This window comes from Plasmodium knowlesi, assembly GCF_000006355.2.
Source record: "Plasmodium knowlesi strain H genome assembly, chromosome: 6".
NCBI classification, from domain to species: Eukaryota; Apicomplexa; class Aconoidasida; order Haemosporida; family Plasmodiidae; genus Plasmodium; species Plasmodium knowlesi.
The window spans coordinates 400,038-425,849 of record NC_011907.2 but is presented as its reverse complement, the minus strand read 5'-3'; the positions used below and the strand labels follow the sequence as shown (position 1 = coordinate 425,849).

Below are 25,812 nucleotides of genomic sequence, written 5' to 3'. Positions count from 1 at the left end.
TCTATCTCCTAATGGTCTTCATGAAGGGCTGACACGGTGGTGGCAGTTGCGCATTCATATACACTTGGTGCGATATGCACAGAAGATATGGGAACGGGAAGGTGCGCATGCGGCCGTGTGGTAGAAAAATCAGATGCAGTGGACACTGTACAAATTGGTATGTATCTACACGGGGCGGTCAAGCAGTCATGCGGTTTTGAGCTAGTGGCTCGTTATAAAAAAAATTAAAGCGGGGTATAGATGGGCAAGGAAAGAAGATGTTCCAGCGCAACGGCAAACATTGCGATGCAGTGTTGCCCTTCCGATGGGGTGAGGGACATCACCTATATGCCCGTAAAGTATATATACATTCATGTACAGGCATATATATATATATATACCTTCGGCGTAAAAAAAAAAAAAAAAGAAAGAAAAAAAATCCCCCGTTAAAAAGGAAAGCTAATTAAAAAAACTTAAAAAAAAGAATGCATAGGAGGAAAATTATTTCTTTCGGATTAATTATATAAAGGAGTAGTACGCATATGTAACGTATGCACGTAAATATGCGTAAAGCAGAAGGGGGAGATTGTACATATGTACCTTCGCAGAGGTCAGTCATATGCTTTTCTCAACGCATTTTATAAAATAAAGGGGATGCGAACAGGCACATAAAATGTTAGCATGTACGTACATGTTATATATATTTTATATAAACATATACGTATGCCCTTATATGCTCTTATTCTTCTTCTTCTTCCTTCCGTCGCTACTTAAAAAGGAAAAAAAATATATATATATATATAGCAAGAAAGGGATTAAAAAAAAAAAAAAAAAAAAAAGAAAACTATCGAAATGGTGATGAAAAAATAGAATACTAAGTAAATAAAAATTGGCAAAAAAAAAAAAAAAAAAAAAAAAAAAAATTGTAAATTAAAAAAATGGGGCAATATAAAAAAAAAGAAGAGCAGTTAAAAAAATACCAAACATTGAGAAGTGCCAAAGAAGCTGCAGAAGTGCAGATGATAAAATAATAGCATTGAAAGGAAGGAGGCGATAACAAAAAAAAGTCGATGTGATGAAGTGGACTTTTTCCTTTTTATTTATTTTTTTTTTTTTTTCTTTTTCTTTTTTTTCGAGTTATAGGTTCGCCTGACACGTTTTAGGGGGTAAGCAAAAGAGCATACGCGCGGTGCTATTAGAAAAGAAACACTACCCCCCCGTGCCTTATTTTTATCAGGCGCAAATACAGAAAATACTTATTATATAGGATACATGTACATATAAATATATATTGCATGTATTATTTTTATAGTATTATATCATATTATATGCACGCTTTATTTTTTGTATTAAACTTTTGCAGTAGGACGGAGTACCGTTATTTTTCACGGCAAGGGAGCATACATTTAGGGGCACACTTTTTTTTTTTTTTTTTTTTTTTTTTCTTTATCTTCAATGCCACATTTGCGCCGCTTCGATCAATCGTACGGGGAAAGAAGGCACCTTAGTAAAAAAGTGAGAGGGGGAAGCGCCCTACACGCGGCCAAAAGAGTGTTTCGCTTTTTTCGTGCAGACTCCATTTTTTATACTACAGTGTAGTAAGAACTTATTTTACATACATACGGTACCATAAATTATGCTGTACGTGCACGGGTGGAAAACAGTGGTTTTTTTGTCCGCCTCTACTTCGCACGGGGGAAAGAAATTTTTTTTTTTTTTTTTCTCCTGTGGTGGAACCACCAAAAGGAAAAGCGACCACAAGTGCATGCCGCACGGAGGAAGGGTCCACGTTGTGTTCGGAGTAGCACCGCTTCATGGGGTAAATAGAAAAGAAGAGAAAAAAAAAAAAAAAAAAGGGTGAGGCCAGGCAAAGCGAACCCAACATGGTTTTATATTATATAATTATACCTTTCGCGCCCCCTTTATTGAATGTGATATTTGGCACCTATGGGATCAAAACCTGCATTTTGCAAACTCCACGAGCAAAGTGGCACTGAACTTCCCAAATGAGCGACTGGTAAAATTGAAGCCCTTTACATGCAAAAGCATTTGAATCTCCTTTTTTTTATGTTTTTTTTTTTTTTTTTTTTTTTTTTTTTTTTACCTTTTGATGGATCTATCTTTTTGGAGCGGTTCAACTGCGGAACCTAAAATTTTCCAGTATCCGCGCGCTCCGGAGCGATTTGACAAAAGGACGAAGCAAGTTAACACTATTTACGCCTCTGTTGTCATTTCGTGACTGTACAAGGCTATATATGCGTCCTATGCCTTTTTGTTTTCTGGTCCTCACCTGCATGCTTCGCGTCAGTGGGAGGTGCCACTCTTGGCGTGCATAAAAATGTATATATATGTGCTCATATATGTTTGTACTTTTTTTTTTTTTTTTCATATGGTTGTCCGCGCGTAATTACCATATGTAGGTTTTTCCACACCCTTCAACCATTCTTTTATTGTGCGTACATTTGTAACTAGTCATACGTTCTTCTGTACATATGTATCCTACTATGTACTTGCGTGCGCGTTCCTTTTTTGCGCGTCTTAGTGGGCAATTTCGAAGCGAACATATCATCACTCGCTTATGCTATGTATACACACATAACGCCATTCTGTTGACACATCGTCCTGTTGAGTGGTGAAAGTACAATATGAATTTACAATGATATGTTTGCTTGCCGCTGTACATATTCCACCCCAGAGGATGGACAAAAAAAGAGTAATGATGAAAAAAAAAAAAAAAAAAAAAAAAAAAAAAAAGGGGACAATCATTTTATATGCATATAATTCCCCTTTAAAGGAAGGCACAACTCACACAGAGCAAGTTAAAATTAAATAAAGGCGTAAGAAGCTTTCACCGTTTGAATAATGTTAGCCCTTTTTCTGTCGCGCGCCGAGTGGCTTCTGTGTGGTGAGGGACTGCACGTAGACGAGTCCCCGGTTGTATGTGTCCCGCCTAGTCTTAGTTTTGCGTAACATATCCTTGGTGTAAATAACGGGTAGGCACTTATCCATCAAGTTCTCATAATGATCACTAGCGTGCATATTATTCCAGACATCGACGAGGGTGTTGATAGCTTTAATTTTACTGGCATGGTCCCAATGCTTGGATCTTTCCAATACCTTAATTGCGTGTATAACATTTGCTCTATATTTAGAATCTGATGGCAAGGAATGTGCAACTGACTGTAGGTTTGGGTACCTCATATGGCTCAGCTCCTCATCTTCCACGTTGATAGGCTTACTGTTTTTGATACCACCCATGTACCTTTTCCTCATTTGCGTCTTCAAGGCCTTGAGGTTATCGAAGGGGTAATTTTCGAATGGAGCACACGCGTTTTCCGGTAGTATTCGTAGCACGGTGTTCAGGGAGGTCGAAGCGCCCTCATTATCTGTGGCGTCATCACCCGCAGAATTACTCATCGCGTGAGTTTCTCCCCCCGCAATCACGCCAAGTATATCCAGTTGAGTACGAATGATACTGGCAAACTTCTCCTTCACATCGTAGTTGTAATGCACATCTCCACGGAAGGATGCCAAAGGCTCATACACCTCCACAGGTACCTCGGCGCTGTCGAGCTTTAAAACGTTCAGATACGTCTTTCTCTTGAGATGTTCCGAAATGAGCGATTCTTCATATGGGTTCTTTACATGTCCATGGAGAATAAAATTTTCAAAAGCATGTTTCATCAGCATATATGGATTTTTGAAGTTAGCAAATTCGTTCACTAGTGTGGGGTTTACTCTCTCCATGATGGAACTTCTTATAGCTCGAATCATCACATGTAGAAAGTCATTCGATATGGTATGCTTCGTCCTGTATTGGTTCGACAAGGTCGTGAAGGCTCTGCTATAGATGTATGCCTTGTACAAATCTTCAACCAGTGTGTACTGCTCTGCACCCTTCAACTCCTTCTCCTTCTCCAGGCACTCCACGTATTCATCACTGTTGTAGTCATTCTTGAAGGACAAATTACTTCGCGAAGTTTTTTTACTACTTCTTTGTTGCATGAATGGTGGCTTTTGTATTTTAAGTATTTTTATTTTCCTTTTCCTTTCATGTTCGTTCGGTTCGTTGTGCTCCTGTTGGTGCATTCCTCTCACAGGTTTTTTTTCTCTCACAAAATTGTATATCGTACTGATGTCCGCATCTTTTATATTTCGTAGGTGGGTAGTGATTAGGTGGACTTTGTCTTTAGTGCCCAGATTTTTGTACCTCACCAACAAGCCCTCCACATCAGGGGTGGATCCGTCGTTAGAAGAGGGCGGTATCCCTTTATCAGGTTCTGTAGTGTCTCCCTTGTGTGTGTTAACCCCTCGGGTGGCGAACTTGTACAGAGGGCTGATCACACCCCTTCGGGGGGATCCCCTTCTTCCAAGGGTATACATGATCATCTGTGCTCCACATGCACATCAATGGTTAGATACCCATTTGGTTTAGTTCCTTCCATGCCGTGTTTTACATATATATATATATATTCGCAATTGTGCGCGTGGTAGTATGCGATTTTTTTTTTTTTTTTTTTTTTTTTTCTTTCCATGGATGGAAGGGTGAGCGAACAGGGGAGCATATCCTCAACCTTTGCGTTCGAACCAAACTTCACGAAACACAGAAATGTGGCTTACAAAATTACACGACAGGGATGGACATTTTTATCCATCTGTTTTAATCCCCATTAAACAAGTTTGGCTTTATACGCGTTTTGCCCCGCTATGGTGCACCCCCTTAAATAACTCCGCACAGAGAGGAGCTTTCTCTTACAGGTCTCCGGTAGTGCTGCGCACCGTTGTTATTTGGACCCAAGGAAAAGGATCCAAGTGAGAGATATATTACTTTTGATGGAGCTATAGAGAAGTATTTTCACCATATGTGCATGTGCGTCGGTACATGAGGGTAATCCCATTACTATCGCCGCGTGAAACTGAGCAGCTCCTCCGCTCACATGACTACACGTTTACCCCCTTTTCCGTTGAATCCACGCGGAAGGATGTCAGGGAGGAGGCACAGAGAGGAGAACGTATACCCGTGAGGAAGTGACATTAAGGGGGGGCGGAGGAGGAGGAGAAGGAAGAGGAAAATCTCCATAAAGTTTGCGTTAACCTGATGGTCCCTGGCTTTCCCCCCCACCACCACCACCATCAATGGCTGTGCGTACGATGATGCAACTTGGATGCAAACAAATCCGTTTGTACAGCTTTGTACGATTATTTACAAAGAGCGCAAGGGTTGGCCAAGGAACATGGGATGGACAGATGCCCCCAGAGGGGGCTGAAAGGAGGAAGTTACCCCTGGGTATGAACATTGAAAATATCGGAAAAAATAAATTGCTTTACTTAATGAAGAACATACAACTGCTGAACCTAACGGAGAAGGAAATCCTGAACACTATCTCAACACTGTTGATGAATCACATGAACGAAATGACTACATGCGAGATGAGTTTTATGGTACACACGTTCTGTAAGCTAAAGTTCATTAAGTATTCTTTGCTTACAAAAATTGTGCAGTCTATTATGAGTAGGAAACCCGTGTTCAAGGACATGAGAACGCTGACCCAGTTACTTATAGACCTACACAAAATGGGCTCCCTAGATTTTAACATCATAACATTCTTCACACAACATTATATTAGAGGTTCTGTCCGCATGTTTTCTCTTTTCGACCTATCCATAATTTTGTATGTCTATAACAAGCATAGTTACAACGATGGGGCAACGGTTCGGGAGATTTGCAGCGTCATCCGGGATTTTTTCATGCCGATAGTGAGTCAGGTGGGGCACACAAACCGGTGTAACGGTGCACTAACCGGTGTAACGGTGCACTAACCGGTGTAGCAGAGCACAAACCGGTGTAGCAGAGCACAAACCGGTGTAGCAGAGCACAAACCGGTGTAGCAGAGCACAAACCGGTGTAGCAGAGCACAAACCGGTGTAGCAGAGCACAAACCGGTGTAGCAGAGCACAAACCGGTGTAGCAGAGCACAAACCGGTGTAGCTACTGAACGGCGACTGCAACTACATGTGCTTCATTTTTTTTTTTTTTTCTTCTTCCCCTTTTTTAGGAGAAGGGAGTTCTAAGCACCATCCTCCTCAGCCTCTCCATGCTACAGCTTAACCGGGATCTCTACATCAACCTGCTACATCAGCATGTCCACAAAAAATACAACCAGTTTGAAGCCAAGTATCTGTGTAATATTGTTTATTCCGTGGCTCTGTGGCTAGCTGGAGATTGTGAAAAGGTCGATTTGTTAAAAGGGGAATCAAACCACCTGCCACGTGATACCTCGACTGATATCCTACAGGAGGTGTTGAGAGATGTCACAGCAATCCTCCTGCAGAATGTGAACGTGCTGAAGAACGAAGAGCTCAAGCAGGTACAGGGCGAGTGTAGCGGCACACGTACATGATAAATAGACTTGCCAACGTAGAAATGCATCTCCACATTTACACACCGTTTTATTCCCCTTGACAGGTCCACATAGTGCTCTACCTCCTAAGGGAACTCGGGGGAGACTACCAACAAGCCATCAACATGATCGAAAAAAAAAAAATAAAAAATACATTAACAGTGTCCAAGATGCAGAAACAGCTAGAAAAGCTTCTGAAAGAAATGGGTCTTAAGGCGGAGCGCGAATTCCCCATGGGTCCCTATGTCCTGGACTTCGCTCTGCAGAAGAAGCGGGTAATATGTTTGCGCAGGGTGGAAGGTTTACCTCCATTGGAGGAAATTATAAACTGAACGATCAGGGAGACATTTCGGTTATACTGGCCCTCGTCCTTCCACGATCCATCCTTCCACGATCCATCCTTCCACGATCCATCCTTCCACGATCCATCCTTCCACGATCCATCCTTCCACGATCCATCCTTCCACGATCCGTTCTTCCATATGCTATCCTTTTATATGCTGTCCTTCCCCTTCGCAGACCTGCATCGAAGTTAATGGGTTCACGCACTACTACACCTTCGGAGGGGAACTGAACGCGAAAAGTAGGTTGAAGTACTACATCCTCCGTAGGCTCAACTGGAAGGTATGGCGAGAAATACCATGAGTGGATACATACTCTGGACTTTCGATGTACAGGAGGAATCCTCCCGGTGGGTTTCTTTTTTCCTGTGTGCCTCCCTATTTCAATTCACTTCCCCCGACTACTCCTCCCCCGTCGACACATGTACAGGTACTCACAGTGGAGTACACAAGCTGGAAGAACAAGTCCAAGGAGGTAATAGCAGATGGACAGATGGTCATTTTTAAGAAAGCAAACAAAAAAAAAAAGGTGTGAAGTTCATTTAGTACATGTACTTGTGTGTAAAATTCTTTTTTTTTTTTTTTTTTGTTCCATAGGATAAGATAAAATATCTGGAGGAGAATGTCCTAAGAAGGATAGGTTGACGTGACACTACTCCGGTTACACTGCTGCGATGGCTTTTTTTTTTTTTTTTTTTTTTTTTTTTTTTTTTCGACATCCCTGTGGCTAGCCCTTAACTTTGGGTGCACCCAAAGATTTGTGATCCACCGGGCACAGGGAAGTTTGGCTGTCACTTTGACGCAGAGTCTTCAAGTCGTCTGTGTTTAAGTTATCATTCTTTTTAACTGTGTAATAGGTTAATGTCTTAATGATCCATGTTTCGTCCTTCTTTACAAGATTTGCAATAACTTTCCCCTTTTTGTTTTTTTTCGTCGAACTTTTTATGTTAATAATTATTCGAGCATGATCATCATTTATATAGCCAGTCCAGAAGGGAGAGAATGCCACTTGCTCATACTCTTCTACCAACGCCTGGTCCATTAATACCCTCTCCTTCACCATTTTAACAGACACCGGTTCATGTAGAACCATAATCAGTAGCTTTATAACGCAGTATGAAAATATGCAAAATAGGGAGAAGAAAACTGAATAATATGTTACGTGTAGCTTGTACTTCTTCATAATATTTCCTACGCGCCAAGTCAGACCAAGTGGATTTGTGTCCTTCACCTCTGTGCTCTCTTCTTTACCTTTTGTGTGTACAGTGAGGAACAGTGTTCTTTTATCGGTTCGTGTGTTTTGTTTTCCTTGTATACGTGCCACTTTCTCTAACTTTGCAACAAATCCATCATTTGATTTGCTCCCCCAGGGGGGCGTGGGAAGAACAAACGTTCTTCTGCAGATCCGCCAAAGGAGGGCTCTACACTGGTAAACGTTGTTTCTCCCCATTTGGTCTCCGCAATGGCTCTGCGGTTATTGAATCACTTTGATTTTTTGATTATTGGGGGATCTTCCTCTTGACATACTTCCCTCCCACCCGTTCAAGCATGATCCATGGGAGGAGAGGAAAAAAGCATCCAAGACGAGCCTACGCAGGCAAGTGGATGCACGGGGATGAGTTCGCCCTTGGCGTGTTAGAGTTACGCGTTCAGGGGGGCACCTCTCTTCTCTGTTGTATATTTCCTCACATAGGGTTCATACACGCATACGCCTTCACATGCTAGAATAGATTACTCCTCCATTTGTTTCATCATCTTTGCGGGTTACATACATATATGTACATATGCATGTATGTATGTATGTATGTATGTATGTATGTATGTATGTATGTATGTACGTTTGTATGTATTTTTTTTTTTTTTTTTTTTTTTTCTCCCTCCCACAGAGGGGGCATTTTAAGGGGTAACATAAAGGAACAATTTATGCCGCCCTGTTGATAAAAAAGTTAATGAAATTTTCAGCGGCTCCTTTACCCATATATTTCTTGCCCCTTTAAATTGCACCCCTGGGGGAAGGCGGATCATACGACATTTTTTTTTTTTTTTTTTTTTTTTTTTTTTCACCTCTCGTGGGGGGTAATTTCACAGCGAGCACAATGAAAAAATTCCCCTTTCGAATACTCTATTTTGGAGAAAAAAAAAAAAAAATTTAAAAAAAAAGGGAGGAGCCAACAAGATCATAAAATCGTCCAAATGGATGATATCCTCAAATGCATAGAAAAAAAAAAAAATGTCCATTTCTTTAATCGTTGAAAAGAAGAATTAAGGAACATCCCACGTTGTGCTCTTCACCATTTTATGTCTACACATTGAGAGGTTGTGTCTCCCCTTTACAATTTCCTAATGACAGCGATGGAAAACCTCTACCATGAGGATGTCGTAATTTTTTTCTCCATCGAAATGTTGCAGGGCATACTGGAACTTTTTAAACACGCCAATCACTTCAAAGGGGGGGTGCACAAAATTATGTCTTTAAGGAATTCTGAGTTGGTTTTCTGTTCAGACGACTGCTTGGTGAGAGAAAGTGTAAAGGAAGGACAGGGACTGCAAAAAAGAGAGGAAAAAGAACTAGGAATTGAGGGGAAAAAACTATATGGGAAGTCGTCGCAAAATGGACAAGGGAAAAAGAAACTCTCGAACCACCTGTTCAACGAGAAAAACGTGAATGACGAACAGAAGATTATCGGCGACGAGATAGCCAAGTGCCTGTACGGAAACCGGAAATCTTCGAAAGGTGCACACAAGCGCAAACTGGTTATAGACGTAGTGATACAAGCCATCCTCTTCGCTAACAAAATAGGGTTGGACGTGTACAAACTTAATTTATTTCTCTCCATCATTCTTATGACTATGCGTAGTATCAGAGATAATTTAAGTGAAAAGAAAGGAAGAAAAAAAAAAACAATTAATTATTTCTTCCATATGATGAATAAAAATATACAGTACGCTTGGATTGCTCACCCAAGAGCGCAAAGCGATTTCATCAGGAACGTTGCTCAACAGGAAGGATGTACTTACGATGAGGATGAATCACACTCCATGAACAGCAACAATATGGGAAGACTCTCCAACGAAATCCCGAGGAAAGAGGGGAAACATACTACCTCAACCAAACAACCAATCAGCATAAATATAAAACAGAAACCGGAAGAGGAGACAGACAACCAGAATGGAATGAGTACGAATGAATTAGAAAAAAAAGAAATGGATCACAACAAGGAAGACGAGAGTAAAGATTCAATTCCCCTGGAAGGAGATGAACAAAAACGAGTCTACGCACAATTTATCCTCTTCCACATTGAAGAAGCCAAGAACATAATAAAATATTTTTTTGAAAATATTTTTTCCATTTACAATATGATTGAATATCTTTTTCTATTTTCTCCTGTGTGTGTACACGTGGCTTATCGGGGTGGCTTCTCCCCAGTGTCTCCACCCGCATGTCTCTTCACATCGGATGCACTGAATCTTGGTGAGTACTTTTCTTCGACTGATTCGTTTGGGCGAGCGCCTGTTTTCCCGTTCGCATGGAAAGATATACAAACACATGTGTACTCTTCCATTCCGTGCGTGCGGTCGCTCAGGGGGAGTCGTTGCACAGATGAGCATGATAAAGTTTCTCCCTTTTCTAGATGCATCCCATGAAAGGTTCTCCCCTTCCCTCCTCACAGGTGAAGTAGCCAATACGAATGATGGGCAGATGATGAACCACTTCCACGGTGCTGAACACGAGGAACTTGCCACGAATATCTACATAAAGGAGGCCCTGGATGTGCCCCTCTTCGTTTTGAATAAGTTCTACGAAAATGTCGACCAGTTGGGGCGTAAGATAGACGAAGTTTTAGTGTGAGCAGAATTGTTTGCATGCACACACGGGGGAGAGTAGGCATAACCCCAAGTGTAAATGTGAGGCCTAGCTTTTCTTGTCTCCCCATGCGGTGGTGATGGGTCCACTCTTCCCTTCGCATTCCCATCACGAAGAGGAACACTTCAAAACTATTACGAATAACGAGCATGACAGTAGAAAAAAAGAAACTTGCTTTTCTACACTCTCCCGCCTAAACATGTTTTTACCACTTCGAGCGGTATATCCTTTTCACGAGGGGTTCCCCTCCTGTGAGCAACTTACAAGGAATAACAGTTAAGCATATGAAGGTTATGGTCTGCCACTTTGCATGAGCACATATTATATGGACAGAGCTTCATGGGAGAAGTTGGCCGTTCAGGCAAAGGGAGTTGGCGTGAACAGAGTTAAAAAAAAAAAAAAAAAAAAAAAAAAAAAAAAAAACGATAATAAAGATAATAAAGATAATAATGATAATAATGATGATAAATGATCATAAAAGACAATACACGAATAAGCCCCATTAAGCACGCTGTGGTGAAGGTATGTGTAACGGGCACAAGCAGACTTGGCACGCTCCTTTCCACAACTCTGATCACGCATCGTACGGGGACAGCTGCAACGGGAAAAAACTATTGTTGTAATGAATACGCGACTTGATCCAGAGAGACATCATATTCATCTTTGTGTCCTTCACGTCCACTGGCTTCGGGAACAAGGTGTTATATGCGTAATCAATCTTGGAGCGTTCGACTTCGTCCGCACTTAAATAATTCTGCATATTTTTAAGAACTCTTGAGTCGAACCAGGAGAAGTTGTTGAAACACTCGTTCATCATTTTCGTGTCGTTCCACTCCGACGACATTTCGTATGCAGTCATCATTTTCAAGTCCGCTAATAGTAAGTTTAAGTTGTTTCCATTAAAATTTTTTTTTTCTTCTTCTATTCTTTTTAAACGAGCATCACTACTGCCGCTACCGCCACTGCTGACGCCGCCACCGAAACTGCAGCTGATATTCTCGTCCATACTTTCTTCTGGCGATTGACCTTTCGTAGGTTTGTCATGAAGCTTTCTCTGTTGCTTCCTACAGAATGCATAAACTCCACGTGTAATAGGGGTTTAAATGTTTGAGGAAAAGCAAAGCAAATTAAGTCGGGAAAATTTTTCGCCTTCTTCCGCGTTGAAGTGGCCGGCGAGTGTTTTCGTACGTGAAATTAAAAGGTGCGGCTTGGCTGTTCCCTTAGCTCGTCAGGTTTCTCCGTATTTGCCACTTTTCCCACGTTTGTAAAATTTGCCACGTTTGTAAAATTTGCCACGTTTGTAAAATTTGCCACGTTTGTAAAATTTGCTACGTTTGTAACACTTGCCACGTTTATCTCTTAATGATGTTCGTCGCAATTGACATATGCCTGCACATTTCCTCGCACATGCACTCCCCTTCTCGACGTGTACCCCACGCGGTACCGAATCAGTCATTCAGTTGGGCTTACGGAACACAGGTAGCGGTACAATTTTTTTTTTTCCTTTTTTCTGCTGGGCTCATGTCAGCCATCCCTTCGTCAAAAGGGTACCATTTGAAATTTTTTTTTTTTGGATATGTGCCAAAGGATGAACCTCTATGGTGATACGGGGTTAACGACATTAGGCGAACTTTTCTGTTTTTCACCCATTTGGAAAATTAGCACAAGGGGAGGCGGTGGTGGGTAGTCCCCTAAGTGCCCAAGCACCTACTTAGCGGAAGTTACACGAGCATACAAAATGATGTCAACAGTGCAGAAAGGTAATGGGCTCATAGGAAAGCCATGCAAGCTTTTTAGCAGAGCCTATATGCAGGGCACACCTTTACGGGAGTTGCAGAAAATACCCACCCAAAAGTTTCGAAGATTTTTCAGCGAATATCAACATGTGCAAGAAGAAAAAGTTAACCTGCCTAGGCTGAAATTGAGAGGACTACCATTCGATGTTGGAGAAGAAGAAATAAAAAGCTTCTTTAAGAATTTCCAATTGGCCAAGGTAGGGTACCCTATTCACATCATCAGGGGGGTAAAAAACAAACCCACAGGTCAAGCACATGTTTATTTTGACGACGAGGAGGAAGCGAGAAAGGCCTGCGAAACTCTGAATCGGAAGTTTCTACGGAACAGGTACATCGAAATATACACAGACTACATTTTCAATCATAACTTAACACTCGCTAAGGAGCACGTCACAACGTTGATGAGGGACCGTTACAGAAAAGACAACCAGTGAAAGGTGGTGGAGCTCCCGAAAGGAAGAGGACGTATTGACTGTAACTGAACACCCATGCAGGGGGCCCCAGTCGGGATTTAAACCAAAAAAACGTGAACGAAGGGAAATGTGAAAGTTCGGTAACACCGGAAAGAAGGAAAAGCAACACATGTCTTTTTTTTCTTCTTTTTTTTTCATTTTTTCCTTCTTTTTTTTATATTATTTTATTTTTTCGTGTATATGCGCGGCACACATTTATTCTTCTCCAGGAGCGCCGTGCCCATTTGGCAAAAATGCCTGAACAGAATTTGTCCTCATTTTCCTTTGTTTTGTTTCTTTCCTGGTAAACTTTTTTTCCTTTTTTTTATTTTTTTCCTTTACCAACCCGTTAACTCTTATACAAAAGGGATGCATCAGTTGGCTCAACGTAATTTTCGCCCCACAGGATTTGAAAAAAAAAAAAAAAAAAAAGGCTCACGTTTCGCAGTCAACAGGTAGCTACTCGCGTTGGCATGTGCGCACGCGGGGGGAAAAAAAAAAAAAAAAAAACATACGTATACATATATATATATATATAACTGTGCCATCGTACAAATGTGCAATAATACCATTAAACCTATGCACAGCTGCACTGTCTTTTCTTTCGCCTGAACGTGCAGGTGAAAACAATGCAACTGAAGGGTTCTAGAGCTAAACATGAGCTTTTCCCTTGTTCTGTGCCCAGTTTTGGGTTGTTAATTTTGACGACGGCTGCATTTGACCAGCTAGCCTTTTTTTTTTTTTTTTCCTTTTACCTGAATTTTTTTTTTTTTTTTATGAACATTCATACAATTTAAAAAAAAAGGAAAAAAAGCTAATCAAAAAGACGATTTAAATGGCTATATAAAAGGAGGTAGACGTGTCTTTCACGTACATTAGCTTTGTTTTTCGTCGCTTCGCCATATAGTGCGACATTTTTGACTTCATTTATTCATGACTCGTCCTTATGGGCACACCCATGCGCGCGTCTTTTCACAACTCATCAATGCCACAAAAGGGAAAAGGAGAACAAAACACAGAGAACAAAAACAACATTGATCATTTTTTTCCGTCTTTTTTTTTTTTTTTTTTTTTTTTTTTTTGACAACACACATTGATATCTTACATAAGTTAACACGTCAACTTGATCATTGCTTAAACCTTAACACATTTTCCCTTTAATGTGAGTCCCTTACTTTTTTTCTTTTTTTTTTTTTTTTCATACACATATGAAAGTTCAACATGCGTCCAACGACCACGTGTTGGGGAAAGGCAAAACCAAAAGGGGAAGTGCACCCAAGAAGAAGAAAAAAATAAATGACAAACAAGGAAAACAAAATTCCAAACCTAACATGATAATAGAGAAAAAACAAAAAAAAAAAGGAGCTAGTATAAAGAAAAGCGACATTGCGGCTGTATTACTTCTACACGACGAAAAAAAATTGACATCGAGGAGCAACAGCGTAGTTTCAAAGGAAAAAGAGAATAATGTCATCCAGGGGAAGGTGGGACAACCCGGCGGGGACGCCAAAGTGGAGAGAAAGGAAAAGGATGGCCTGAAGAACAAGCAAAGTACACAAGTCACAGGTGACACACAAAACAAAAATCCCAAAGCACGCGCAAAGAACAAGGGGGGAAAGAACAAAAAGAGCCTTGGCAAGAAGAGCGCGTCGAGAGGGGCGAAGCAGGATTTGGACACTCCCCCAGTGAAACGTGCTAAGGCAAAAATTGGCCAAATGAAGAATTCAAAGGGAAGCAAGGGCCAAACGAAGGAACCCAGCATTAAAGAAGGAGAACAGTCATCCAAACAAATAAGCTCACGAAAATACAAAGGGGAAGAAGAATCTCCTCCAAATGAAAGGAGCCTGATGGCCATTCAACCGAGACATCTGAGTTTGGATTCTTCGAAAAGGGGAGAAGTAGAAGGGGAGAGGAATAACAACACCATCATAGAGGTTACTCCGTCAGTCAGCCTCGACCAAAGTCGAATAGAAATAAATGGCATACGCCTCGGGAGCGCTTCGAGTTCCATTTTCCACCTGAGCCAAAGTGCAAGATGGGGGGACGAGCGGGAGTCCCAGGGCCTCTCCGTCAGTCACAGTACCAGTCACGCTAGCAGTCGAGACGGTAGTCCCTTTTTCCACCGCGGAGTTAGTGGGGGAGATAGCCCGCATGTCAATCGCGCTGTCCGTTCACAGGTTATTTTGCCTGTTAGTCGAGGCGCCAGTTCGCAAGTAGGTTACTTGGCAAGTCACTCGGTAAGCCACGCAAGTGGAGAAGAACGAAGCCACTCAATTGAACACTCTGCTACCCACTTAATTGGACATTCTGCTAGTCACTCGATTCGACATGTTGTTAACCCCTTAATTGTCCACTCAGCTAGCCATACAAATGATCACAGACGTAGGCATGGGAGCATCCACTCAGGAAGCTATTCGGTTAGCCATTCGAGTAGCCCCTCATTTAGTCGCCCAAGTGGCCATTTAGGAGGTCACGCGCTTGGCCATCCAGGGAACCGTCTGAATGACCTCCCAATTGGACACCTCATCAGCCGCGTCAGGGATGAACCTCCTCCATCACCAAATCTCTACAACAGTGGAGGCATTAGTGGTGATACTAATGCACAGGGACAGAACCAACCCCCGAACACGTACGGAAGGAGCCTATTCTGCGAACTCACAGAGGCCCTGGAAAACGATTCTACGCAAACAAATGAAAAGAGCAACATAAGCATTCAACTGAAGGCCGAAGAAAAGGAACTTCAAATAAGTATGAACGAAACGACTGCACGTATGTTGGGTACGCGGAAGAACAGTTCAAAACGCTCTATCGATTTGATTAATTTGGCAAAGGAATTAAGGACTAAATCTAGGGGAAGTGTTGAGACGGGGCATGAAAAGGGCACCAAGACAATGACCACTTTGAGAAGCTCCAAGAAGGGGATGCAACAACAACACAAAAAGCAACCGCAACAATCACATCCACAGCAACCGCAACCACAACAACCACAACAATCACATCCACAGCAAAAGGGGACTAATCTTCTCGTCAAAACGAAGGGGAAAAGAGTAGCCACCCGTAAGGAAGTCGGCTTTGGAAGGATTAGCGGTAATGGTAGTGCTCATGGCAAGCGCAGTGGTGATTCCAACATTGTAAAGGCGAAGGCGAAGTTGAGGAAGAAGGACACAGATAATCATGGAAGGACAAAATTAATTGCTGCTCCAGAGGATAAGAGGGCAAGAAAAAGTGGCAAAACGGGCAAGGCAAATGAGGCGGGGGGGACAAAGGGCCCAAGGAAAGGGGGGAGGAAGGGGGTAGTGAAGATGGAGCAAAAGGAGGTAAAAAAGGAGGCCACAAAAGGGGATGGACAGAAAAACGATAATATGACCGAGGAGATAAGGAAGAATATAGAGGTGCCGAGCAGGATGAGTAGAGATGTAGGAAGCAGAATGAGTAGAGATGTAGGAAGCAGCATGAGTAGAGATGTAGGAAACAGAATGAGTAGAGATGTAGGAAGCAGGATGAGTAGAGATGTAGGAAGCAGGATGAGTAGAGATGTAGGAAGCAGGATGAGTAGAGATGTAGGAAGCAGGATGAGTAGAGATGTAGGGAGCAGAATGAGTAGAGATGTAGGGAGCAGAATGAGTAGAGATGTAGGGAGCAGAATGAGTAGAGATGTAGGGAGCAGGATGAGTAGAGATGTAGGGAGCAAGATGATCATAGAGGAGGTGCCTGTCGCGAAGAAAAATGAAGAAGGGCAAGAGGAAAAGGCGAATGCAGAGGAGGAAGACGCTGGAGAAAAGTCAGACCGCGTGAAGGTAGGCGATGTGGAAGAGACAGGAAAAGAGGAAAAGGCAACAACAAAGGGGATAGAAAAGGGGATAGAAAAGGGGATAGAAAAGAAGATAGATAGGAAGATAGAAAGGAATATAGAAAGGAAGACAGAAAAGATCTTAGAGACAACAACGGAAGACCCAGGAGAAGAGAGAACCCCAGAGGAAGACACCCAAAGGGAAGAAGGAAATGAACTACAAGTGGTTTCCCCGAAGGAAGACGGACATGCAAATGTAGGAGATGTCAACAATGATCAGAATAAGAAAGAAGGAACAAAAACGGTGGAAGAAAATTATCCAGAGAAGGAAGCTGTGGTGGGAAAAAACGACGATAAAGAAAAGATAGGAGCGAAGAAGAAAATAAAATCCAAGACAGGAGTGAAATTACGGCAGAAGGAAAAGGAGGTTCGAGGACACGCTATGGATGAACATGCGCCTGCTACTGATGGGGGAGAAAGGAAGAGAGAATCTTCTAAATGGCGTGTCAATCCAAGAGAGGAGAAATCACCTGTCCAGTTGTCTGTGCAGAAGCGAACCATGAAAGGTAGACACAGAAAGGTGGATAGCATTCTACAGAGGTACGTGCACTTGAGGGAGGAAGAAGTGGCCGCGAAGAGAGAATCAGCATGGGACGATGTACCAGATGACTTGCTAAATGTAGAAGGAAGGAAATTCAAAATTGATGTCATAAATTTTGTAGGAAATATAAGAGTAGGGGAAAATTCTATTGATGAAGATATTCTCTTTTTCTTTGATTCGTATGAAAATAAATTAAAAAAAAAAAAAAAAAAAAAAAAAAATGTCCTATCCTTATTTAAGAGGCTTTTCAGATGTGAACACTTCGAATTGGACGGTATTAGATTGGTCCTACATATCCTAGACAAAATTGCAGAGAAACTGATGAAGGAAATAAAGTTGGAGAAGATAGTCAGATGCTTCTCTCAGGTAACACAATCATCAAATGATGGGCATACAACAGGGAAGGGGACATATACTCAACAGAAAAATATAGGCAAAGGTGAAGGTGGCAGCTATTTAGAAGGGAACACAGATGTATTCACATCAGATGGAATGTACCTTAATCAATACCGAAATAAATTATATGGTATTATTTTCAGTCCGAGGAGAACACAAGGTCTTAATCCTTCTACGCTCTACTTCATTGAACGGTGGAACGACAATGCAATGTTGATCATGCTCCGGGAAAAGATGGAGGAGATTCAGAGGAGGAAGATGTTACCACTGAGGAGCGCCATTCCTCTTTCATGTTTTAAATTATTAACGCGTAAATTTATGTGTAACTTTATTAGTGGCTGTTGTATGACTAGCCGTGACATGTATGGTGGGGAGTTTTCCGTCCCCCTTCCTCCGCCTCCCATGAGGCTACCGGTGCACAATGAGGGGGGAGACTCCTTCGTGAGGGTCGGTGCCGCGATTCGCGTCCTGGCCTCCAAGTAGGGGGGTGAAAAATTATCCCAATTTGCTCACTTGGCCCGCTTCGCTCACTTTTGATCCCTTTTGCATTTTCTACTGTTTTCTTCCTTTTTTTTTTTTTTTTTTCTTTTTTGTTTAATTCCAGAGAAGGAGGGAAGTCGCCCTATGCCGAACAGTATTTGTGAGACCCTCCCCAAGCAGCTTCTCCGTCCGTGTCTTTTTTTTTTTTTTTTTTTTTTCTGTAAGCGTGTTAGGAACCGACGAACTATTCAAAGGTGAAAACCGCTATTAGGGAGGAAGAGAATGTGGACTCTTCACTCCTTCCGGCGAATTGTTAGCCAAATGAAGGGAAATGTCAATTATATCAAGGTTAAAATGGTTCAAATGTGTAGGATAAAAAAAAATGTGGGGTGCTGTAAACTACCACCACCATGATGGACGGTTAAGGTGGGAAGCCCTTTTCGCCCATGCAAATGGTTACACAAGAGAGGTGCATATTTCTCTAAAAAGCAAACAAAAAAAAAAAAAAATAATAAAATAAAATAAACTGTTTTGTCGGTCCCATTTCGATCATTTACCGTATGGTAATGACACTCTGTTCTGTTCTGTTCTTTTCTTTTTTTTTTCTCCTTAGTTAACTCACCTAAGAGCAGCTACGGTGTTTATCCCCCCCCCCACTTTACTGAGGCGCATTTGCACTTTGGGAGAGGCTTCTCAAAATGCTTACGTATTGATCAGGAATGCCAAGTGAGTTATTCGAATCGTTGATGGCTTTACAAATGGGAGGGATGTCATGCTCGAATGAAAAAATGTTCGTGAGAAAAAGGAGAAAGTTAAAGTCGCGAAATATACTGACCATGTCCTTTGGATTATGTAACGATCTAGACATGTAGTTAAACCTTTGGAGAATGGTGTAGTAGTTGCTATTGTTGGGATAAGGAAAAAAAGTATTGTAGACACTCTTATGAGAAAGAATGGGAACGTTATTTACACAAAAGAGGACATCAATATGCTTCACTTGGATTTTCTCAATGAGAACGTCGCTCTTACATTTTAAGTATAACTCATTCATTAGGTCAACTTCACTGTTAAAATTTTTTATCTTTTGGTCCTTTTCATTTTTTTTTGCTTCGAAATGTAATATGCTATTTTGCTTTTGCATGTCTTTTATAATGTCCTTATTTAGTAGCTTCAGCAGGTCGTAATTTATTTCGTACGCCTCGACGACTATAGACTTGGAGCTTTTGTCCATGCCGACAGATAGCGTGATGAATGGCTTTACGTTGGGAATTTTTTTTTTTTTCTTTTTTTTTTTTTTTTTTTTTTCCTTCTTGGGTGTCTGGTTTCGACATGTTTTGGGTCGATGTTTTTGCGCTTCCACGGGGGATACACCATTTGGTGTTGCTCCGTTGGCGGGTACTCCATTTGGGAGGACTCCACTTGGGGGTTGTGCCACAGCCTTGGCCCCTAGGGGAAAATTCTTCCGCGTGCTGTCACCGCGGTGCTTCATCACTGTGAGCGCGAGGAGAACCTCTCTCCCCCCCATGGGGATGAACAGCTCGTTTTCCTCATCATTTAACGTTTTTATCTTCTTGTTAAGTTTTACGAAATTTTTTCTTTTCTGGTTAGACGCACCTATGTCTATCCCGATATCTGGGTATGCATAAAGAACCCCCACCACTTCCAAGTTCAGCAGCTTTGCGAGCGCGTCAGCCTTCTTCCTGTCTTCGCTATTGAGAAGGTAATCCACGTCATACTTTTGTTCTGGGCGGTTCAATGCAAAAAATACATTTTCGATTTTTATGATAGAGTCATCCTCATACTTCCCATACAGGACACCGCAGAAGAGTTTCTTATCCCCCAGGTTTTCATTCTTCCCATTGTTGTAATTTGTCTCGTTAAAAAATTCTTGCACATTATACAGGCAGGCTTCACTGACACTCACATTTTTGCACAGCGAATTGAACAAAGGGTTGATGGATACACGTTTGTTTTGTTCCAGTTGAAGAAATTTGTTTCCTACAGGTTCCTTTACTTTCTTCTTATGGTTATCATTGATTGGGTTGTTTTTTTCCCCTCCGCTATTGGCGTTAGGGTTAGCGTTAGTCTTAGCGTTAGCCTTAGTGTTAGCCTTTCTTTCGCCTTTTCCCCCTATGCTTAACAACACGTTTGGAGTTATCGCCGCCCTGTTTATTTTCAACCCGTTGCATTTGTTGCTTGCAAAAATGAAATAGAGACATGTCAGGAGGAACAGGGGACCCTTTTTCATTATTACAAAAGTAAGGGAAGTTCTAAGGGGGGAGGAATATTGTAGGAGGAAGGAAAAGGTGCGATTATGCTGGGGCGACCAAGCGCACTACATCTTTTACAACACTTTTGGAGAATCTCCTTCGCGAGTTAATAAAGGGCGAAAAAATCACACACGCGCAAATGTATGTGACGGAGTATATGCCTTTGTACTCTCCGTGTGTCGAGGATAGATATGCAGTTGACTTGCCAATCGGTTGATTCGCCAATCGGTTGATTCGTCAATCGGTTGATTCGTCAATCGGTTGATTCGTCAATCGGTTGATTCGTCAATCGGGTTGGGGGAACGGCCAGTGAGCAATGCCGCAGGGTGTGCGGGGGTATTCAGTACACCCTACAACAGCAAACGGGTAAACAGTGACAGCAAGGAATGTCTTAATTGAGACTAAATGGGAAGGCGGGCAAGCAGGCCATGTAACTATAATATATCACATTGGGGCTCATTTCTTCTAAAGATGGCAACGTGATGGAAACTTCTTCCAGTTTGGCAAAAAAGGAAACCTCTGCATCCAAGTAGCTATTTTTTTTTTTTTTTTTTTTTCTCTTACCTGTTCAGGTAATTTTTCGATTTAAAAAAAAATTTAGCTACCTACCGTGCGGCAGATTGGTCCTTCCCAAATCTGCACACATTTATATATGCATGCTTAAGTGGATGCATGCCTCCTTCCTTGACTCTCTCAATTTCCCCTTTTAACAACCCATACGAACTAACTACTGCGGCGAGAAAAACAAAACCCCAATTGCCCCATTTTGTAAATAACCAATCATTTGCATACATGACAATAGGGACACACCCAAAGTTCGATTTCAATTGTCCGCACGGCAAAAGGGATGTTCACATGTTATTTTCACGTGGTGATGAATGATGACAAAAGCAGCCTTATCCACCCGGCAAAACAACGTAACGGGTCTCTGAAAATGAAATGTGTGCAATTTTATGGGTTATCCTTATTTCTCTTTTTTGCTTAAAATTACTTTTGTAAATGATACGTAAACCAAAATGACTGTCGAGAAAATGTGCATTCTGTTCCCTTTCTGTAATATGTATCATCAGAATAGAACAGTCGTCAAGGCAAAGAAATTCGGAGTTACACCATTCAAGTGGCTTCTTGCGCGGACACAAATTAACCAAATAAGAGGTACCTCTACCGCTATGTAATTTTCAAAGAACTTAATTTTCTGCGAATGCCGAATGAGGTGACAATTTCGCGGCTCTTTTGAAATGTAAGGATTGCCTCTTTGCATGCTACCTCTTGCACGCACTCACACATATGCTGCCCCAAATTAGTTTAGTTAAGCCAGGAGGAGCAGAGGGGGCGGAAAAGAAAAGATGAAGAAGAAAAAGGGAGGACATTCTTATCAGTTCTAAGATAGGACATCACTTCTTTGTGCCATCGAATGTAGCACAGGTGAACATAATTTGGAGCGACCATCGGGTGCGAACCCAACGTGAACATATACGTAGGTATCTACTTAAAGGAATAACCCCTTTAAGAAAAACACCTTCCCTTAGGAAGGGCGGAGGGGGCAAAAAAAACTGGAAATGATAAGAAGTTTGACCAAAGATATATATCTTAAGCGGGCCAAAAGAATGAGTACCCCGTTGCCGCCCAAAAAAAAAAAAAAAAAAAGGCAGTCAATTCAAAGCAGTCGCAGGACAGATCAATGTGATATGACACGAACGTGGAGGTGAAGGAACCCCCAATTTATTTTCCCCGTTATTGGGCACGAAAAAAAAAGGAGGCTTGAAAACGGCTTCCTCCTCTCCCCGCACACGGGTGTACAGAGTCTTTTTCTATGACCTCGTTTTTGTGCGTACATACCATATGACGAGTATGTAAAAAATCACGCCTTCTTATTGGTCAGGCGCATGATGAGAAAAAAAAAAAAAAAAGTTAAGAGAGTAGGCGAAAAAAAGTAATCTTTCCTTGTTCTTCAAGCCTCCCACCAGCAAGGGCACACCCAAAATATGAAAAAAAAAAAAAAAAAAAAAAAAAAACATACTATTCTACAATATATGGTATAACAATACACGCTACCAATGTACTTTTGTGTATGTACGCCGGCACACTGCGAAAGTTTAAGGTGGATGGGGTGGCCCCAGCAGATACATGATATGTAGCAGCGCGCGTCATTCCGCTTCACTGTTTCCCATTTTGTGTACAGGTTGACCGTCCATTGCTTTGCCCGGGGAATAAAAATATTACGCGCGCCCCCTGTGCATGCTCAAAAAAAAAAGAAAAATAAGAAAACAAAAGGTACAATTATAAAATAAGGCCTATAATCTTCATGTACATTTCATTTCGCCCATATGCAGAGAGAAAAAAAAAAAAAAAAAGCGCCAACAGAAAATTGGCGTAAAGAGGATACAATTTTCATAATATTGTAGGTACATTTGGGTGCGTACTCGGCAGTTATATTTTTTTTCTCAATGGCAAAATGCACTTGTCAGCTTGGCATCACGTAAAAAAAAAAAAAAAAAAAAAAAAGTTTCTCTTCACCTAAATTGAGGTGCCGCGGAACGCGTGGCGGGACCCCCCCTTGAAAAAAAACGCGGGCCCCTTGTCACCCTGTACAAATAAATGCGTACCTGTAATACGAGTAAATTCCGCCTACATTTTTTTTTGCGCCATCCTTTCGGCTTAATTTAATGTTATTTTTGTGTACATGTATACATTTTTTTTTTTTTCCGGCAGGAAGAAAGCCCGCATGGTACTGTACGCGTAGTGCGCTAACCCGAACCCTTACCATTATCCCCCGAAACATCGCTTTTTTGTTGCCATGTACGCACGGCGCGGTAAATATAAAATAGGAGAAAAGAAACCCTTCAGTGGGAGTGAACGATAAAATATATATATATATATAATATATTTCCTTCTTCCCCCGTAGCTCCACCTCTTCCAAACTTGGCAGTTTCGCAACTTGGCGACTGCACCTACGTCCTTTTCTCTTTGTGCATCCCATGAGAAAATTAATTACAGGTATATATAAATGCTGGACCCTTTGTATTCTGCAAAAATAAAATTTACTTCGCTTTTTTTTTTTTTTTTTGCCTTACGTTCCATCCATTTATATCGTTTTTTATCTGCTTCCTGCTTTATTTATATATTTACATCATTTTCCATCTGCATTAAATTTTGTGCCCACCGCCTCTTTTTTTTTTCTTTTTTTTTTTACCGCTTAAAATTCCTCAAGAATTTTTTTTCTTTTTATTCTTCCCTCGAAAATATGCTTATTTTTTCACGGCATATTTTTTGCTTGATTTTTTTTTTTTTTTTCTCCTTCATTTTATCGCGCCATTTATATTCCCCCATTTTTTTTTTCTCATTTTTCTCTTTTCCTCTTTCTTTACTTTTTTTTTTTTTTTTACTGCATCATTCCCTGAAAAGGTTTATACTGATCTGCAGAATTCTTAGTTTGGCAATGTAGCCAATTTTTTTTTTTTTTTCTTTTCTTTTGAGTTTACGCTTAACTCATTTGTGTTAATGTATTTATATATATATATATATATGTACTACATATCATATACATTTCATATGTACGTGTTATGGACGTATGCCTTTGGCACATCCATCTGTACATTTCTATTTATTTTACCTACATTTATTTCACCCTTTATCCACATTACGTTGTTTTTACATTTGCGTTGCCTGCCTCGCGTTCCTTATTCGCATGGTGTGCTTTGTCCACCTTGCATTTCTTTTTGCTTGTTTTCCTTGTTTTGCATCCCGTACGCGAAAATTACGCACCCCTTGCGTCTTTGCCCTTTGCGTTCCATGTTCCACCTTTTAGGCACATTTCCCCCGCTGTTGCTTGCGTGGGCTTTTTCTCGCCGCTACGTATGAACAACAGTTGCATGCCTACCTGACCACCTGCGTGTAGGCACATATCGTGACGTATGTACGTAAACCTGGGAGAAAAAACCTCCCGCTTGTTGCGTAGCCTAGCGTAGTTGTATACTTTTGGTAGTACAACGGCTTTTTAATTTATTTTATGTATATATATTTTTTGAGCGTACCAAAATTTTCATGTAGAACATTATTTCCCACCGCATTTTTCCCCCCTGCGAGCGCATCACGACTCTACATACGAATGTAGACATTCCTTGTGCTCGTCGTTAATGAATGATACCGTCGAAGCGGAACAAACGCTATATCTCATGAACGCTGTGTGTGCACAGCATTTTTAAACTACATATATTTACTGCATTTTTTCTCGCGTTCGCAAGGGATAAAAACCTACAGGCGAATAGACGCGTGTGGTTTTCTCGTCCTTTTTTTTTTTTTTTTTTCTTTTTAAATAAGCTAGCCGAACTATTTAGGAGAAGCAAGGACGAGAGAACGTCGTTGTGCTTTCATGTATATCATCTTACCTGTATACCCAGGACGGCTCATATCTGACATCAGCATTCCTCCGCGTGGTGTCTATAGTAGGGAAATGAATGATTCCCTCCGCTACACATGTATTTTGGAAGGAGACATTTGCCAAAGTGGCATTCCTTTTAATAACTACATTGTGTATTAAAGGGGATTCCTATTTGAAGGCTTTTTTTTTTTTTTTTTTTTTTTTTTTTTTAACTGGGCCTTGGGAAATAACATTTCAACTGTGTATACATTTTTAGAATCATGCGCATATATGTACGGATGAATCCGTGTGTGTGTGTTATGAGTTTACTTATGAATGCATTTCTGGCGTGTGCAGGCTTTCCCTGATTCATGCCCCCACCTGTTTATACTTGTCCTCCCATGAGTAACCCTTGTTGTGTGTAATGTGTTTAAGTTGTTTACCTGTGTGGTATGCCCGTTGTTCCTTGCAGGGTTTTGCATAAACGGCGGGACGACCACCACTTGCATGGGTGTATGTACTCAGGAGTGCATTATAGTTGTAAAAAAAGGCAAGTAAAAAAAAAAAAAAAAAAAAAAAAACGCAGAGAGAGAGAGAGTGAGGAAGGTGGAGAGCAGCAGACAGTAAGAAAGACACAAATATCTATGCCGATTTAATCACTTGTATACCTGTGGTTGTGCTTCCCATCTGTCCTCTATTACTACTTGTGGAATAGCCATAAGGCGCCATATCTTCGTACTTATAATCCTCCACCTTTTTATACATGACCGTTCTTACATCCCACCGAAAAGAGAACACACAAACGTGTTCGTATGAACGTGTTCATCTAAGCGGAGACATAAACAAACACATGAACATATGCTTGTATCCATTTACAAATATACACCTACGCAGCACCTGAACGTGGCCTTTGTGCAGTTTTTTTTTTTTTTTTTTTTTTTGTCGTCTGCCGGCAACTGTGCGTCCTCTTCACCACTCGTGATTTGACTGCGCGCTGCACGTCGCCCATTTATTAATTCATTCATTTTGCTCGTTTATAGTCCTTATTTATATGCACACGGAGAGGCCACCGTCAACTCGA

General features: G+C 41.3%; 8 protein-coding genes across 8 annotated transcripts; 4 read left to right on the top strand and 4 right to left on the bottom strand.

Moving 5' to 3' along the window:
• Nucleotides 1-2,844: 2,844 nt before the first annotated feature.
• Nucleotides 2,845-4,368, bottom strand: PKNH_0609200 (uncharacterized protein; the record flags this gene model as incomplete). The annotated part of the gene is made up of 1 exon (XM_002261728.1): nt 2,845-4,368. One exon carries the CDS (start codon nt 4,366-4,368, stop codon nt 2,845-2,847), a length of 1,524 nt encoding a protein of 507 aa, XP_002261764.1.
• A 747-nt stretch (nt 4,369-5,115) lies between these two features.
• PKNH_0609100 (RAP protein, putative) lies at nt 5,116-7,366 on the top strand (the record flags this gene model as incomplete). The annotated part of the gene is made up of 6 exons (XM_002261727.1): nt 5,116-5,745; nt 6,036-6,347; nt 6,446-6,655; nt 6,900-7,004; nt 7,152-7,196; nt 7,319-7,366. 6 exons carry the CDS (start codon nt 5,116-5,118, stop codon nt 7,364-7,366), a joined length of 1,350 nt encoding a protein of 449 aa, XP_002261763.1.
• Nucleotides 7,367-7,448: 82 nt separating this feature from the next.
• Nucleotides 7,449-8,171, bottom strand: PKNH_0609000 (conserved Plasmodium protein, unknown function; the record flags this gene model as incomplete). Its single annotated transcript, XM_002261726.2, has 1 exon — nt 7,449-8,171. The coding sequence occupies one exon, from the start codon at nt 8,169-8,171 to the stop codon at nt 7,449-7,451; it is 723 nt and encodes a 240-aa protein (XP_002261762.2).
• Nucleotides 8,172-9,064: 893 nt separating this feature from the next.
• PKNH_0608900 (conserved Plasmodium protein, unknown function) lies at nt 9,065-10,571 on the top strand (the record flags this gene model as incomplete). The annotated part of the gene is made up of 2 exons (XM_002261725.1): nt 9,065-10,193; nt 10,393-10,571. The coding sequence occupies 2 exons, from the start codon at nt 9,065-9,067 to the stop codon at nt 10,569-10,571; spliced, it is 1,308 nt and encodes a 435-aa protein (XP_002261761.1).
• A 589-nt stretch (nt 10,572-11,160) lies between these two features.
• On the bottom strand, nt 11,161-11,592 carry PKNH_0608800 (uncharacterized protein; the record flags this gene model as incomplete). Its single annotated transcript, XM_002261724.1, has 1 exon — nt 11,161-11,592. The coding sequence occupies one exon, from the start codon at nt 11,590-11,592 to the stop codon at nt 11,161-11,163; it is 432 nt and encodes a 143-aa protein (XP_002261760.1).
• A 732-nt stretch (nt 11,593-12,324) lies between these two features.
• Nucleotides 12,325-12,816, top strand: PKNH_0608700 (RNA-binding protein, putative; the record flags this gene model as incomplete). The annotated part of the gene is made up of 1 exon (XM_002261723.1): nt 12,325-12,816. The coding sequence occupies one exon, from the start codon at nt 12,325-12,327 to the stop codon at nt 12,814-12,816; it is 492 nt and encodes a 163-aa protein (XP_002261759.1).
• A 1,226-nt stretch (nt 12,817-14,042) lies between these two features.
• PKNH_0608600 (conserved Plasmodium protein, unknown function) lies at nt 14,043-18,104 on the top strand (the record flags this gene model as incomplete). Its single annotated transcript, XM_002261722.1, has 1 exon — nt 14,043-18,104. One exon carries the CDS (start codon nt 14,043-14,045, stop codon nt 18,102-18,104), a length of 4,062 nt encoding a protein of 1,353 aa, XP_002261758.1.
• A 655-nt stretch (nt 18,105-18,759) lies between these two features.
• Nucleotides 18,760-20,349, bottom strand: PKNH_0608500 (conserved Plasmodium protein, unknown function; the record flags this gene model as incomplete). The annotated part of the gene is made up of 1 exon (XM_002261721.1): nt 18,760-20,349. The coding sequence occupies one exon, from the start codon at nt 20,347-20,349 to the stop codon at nt 18,760-18,762; it is 1,590 nt and encodes a 529-aa protein (XP_002261757.1).
• Nucleotides 20,350-25,812: the final 5,463 nt, after the last annotated feature.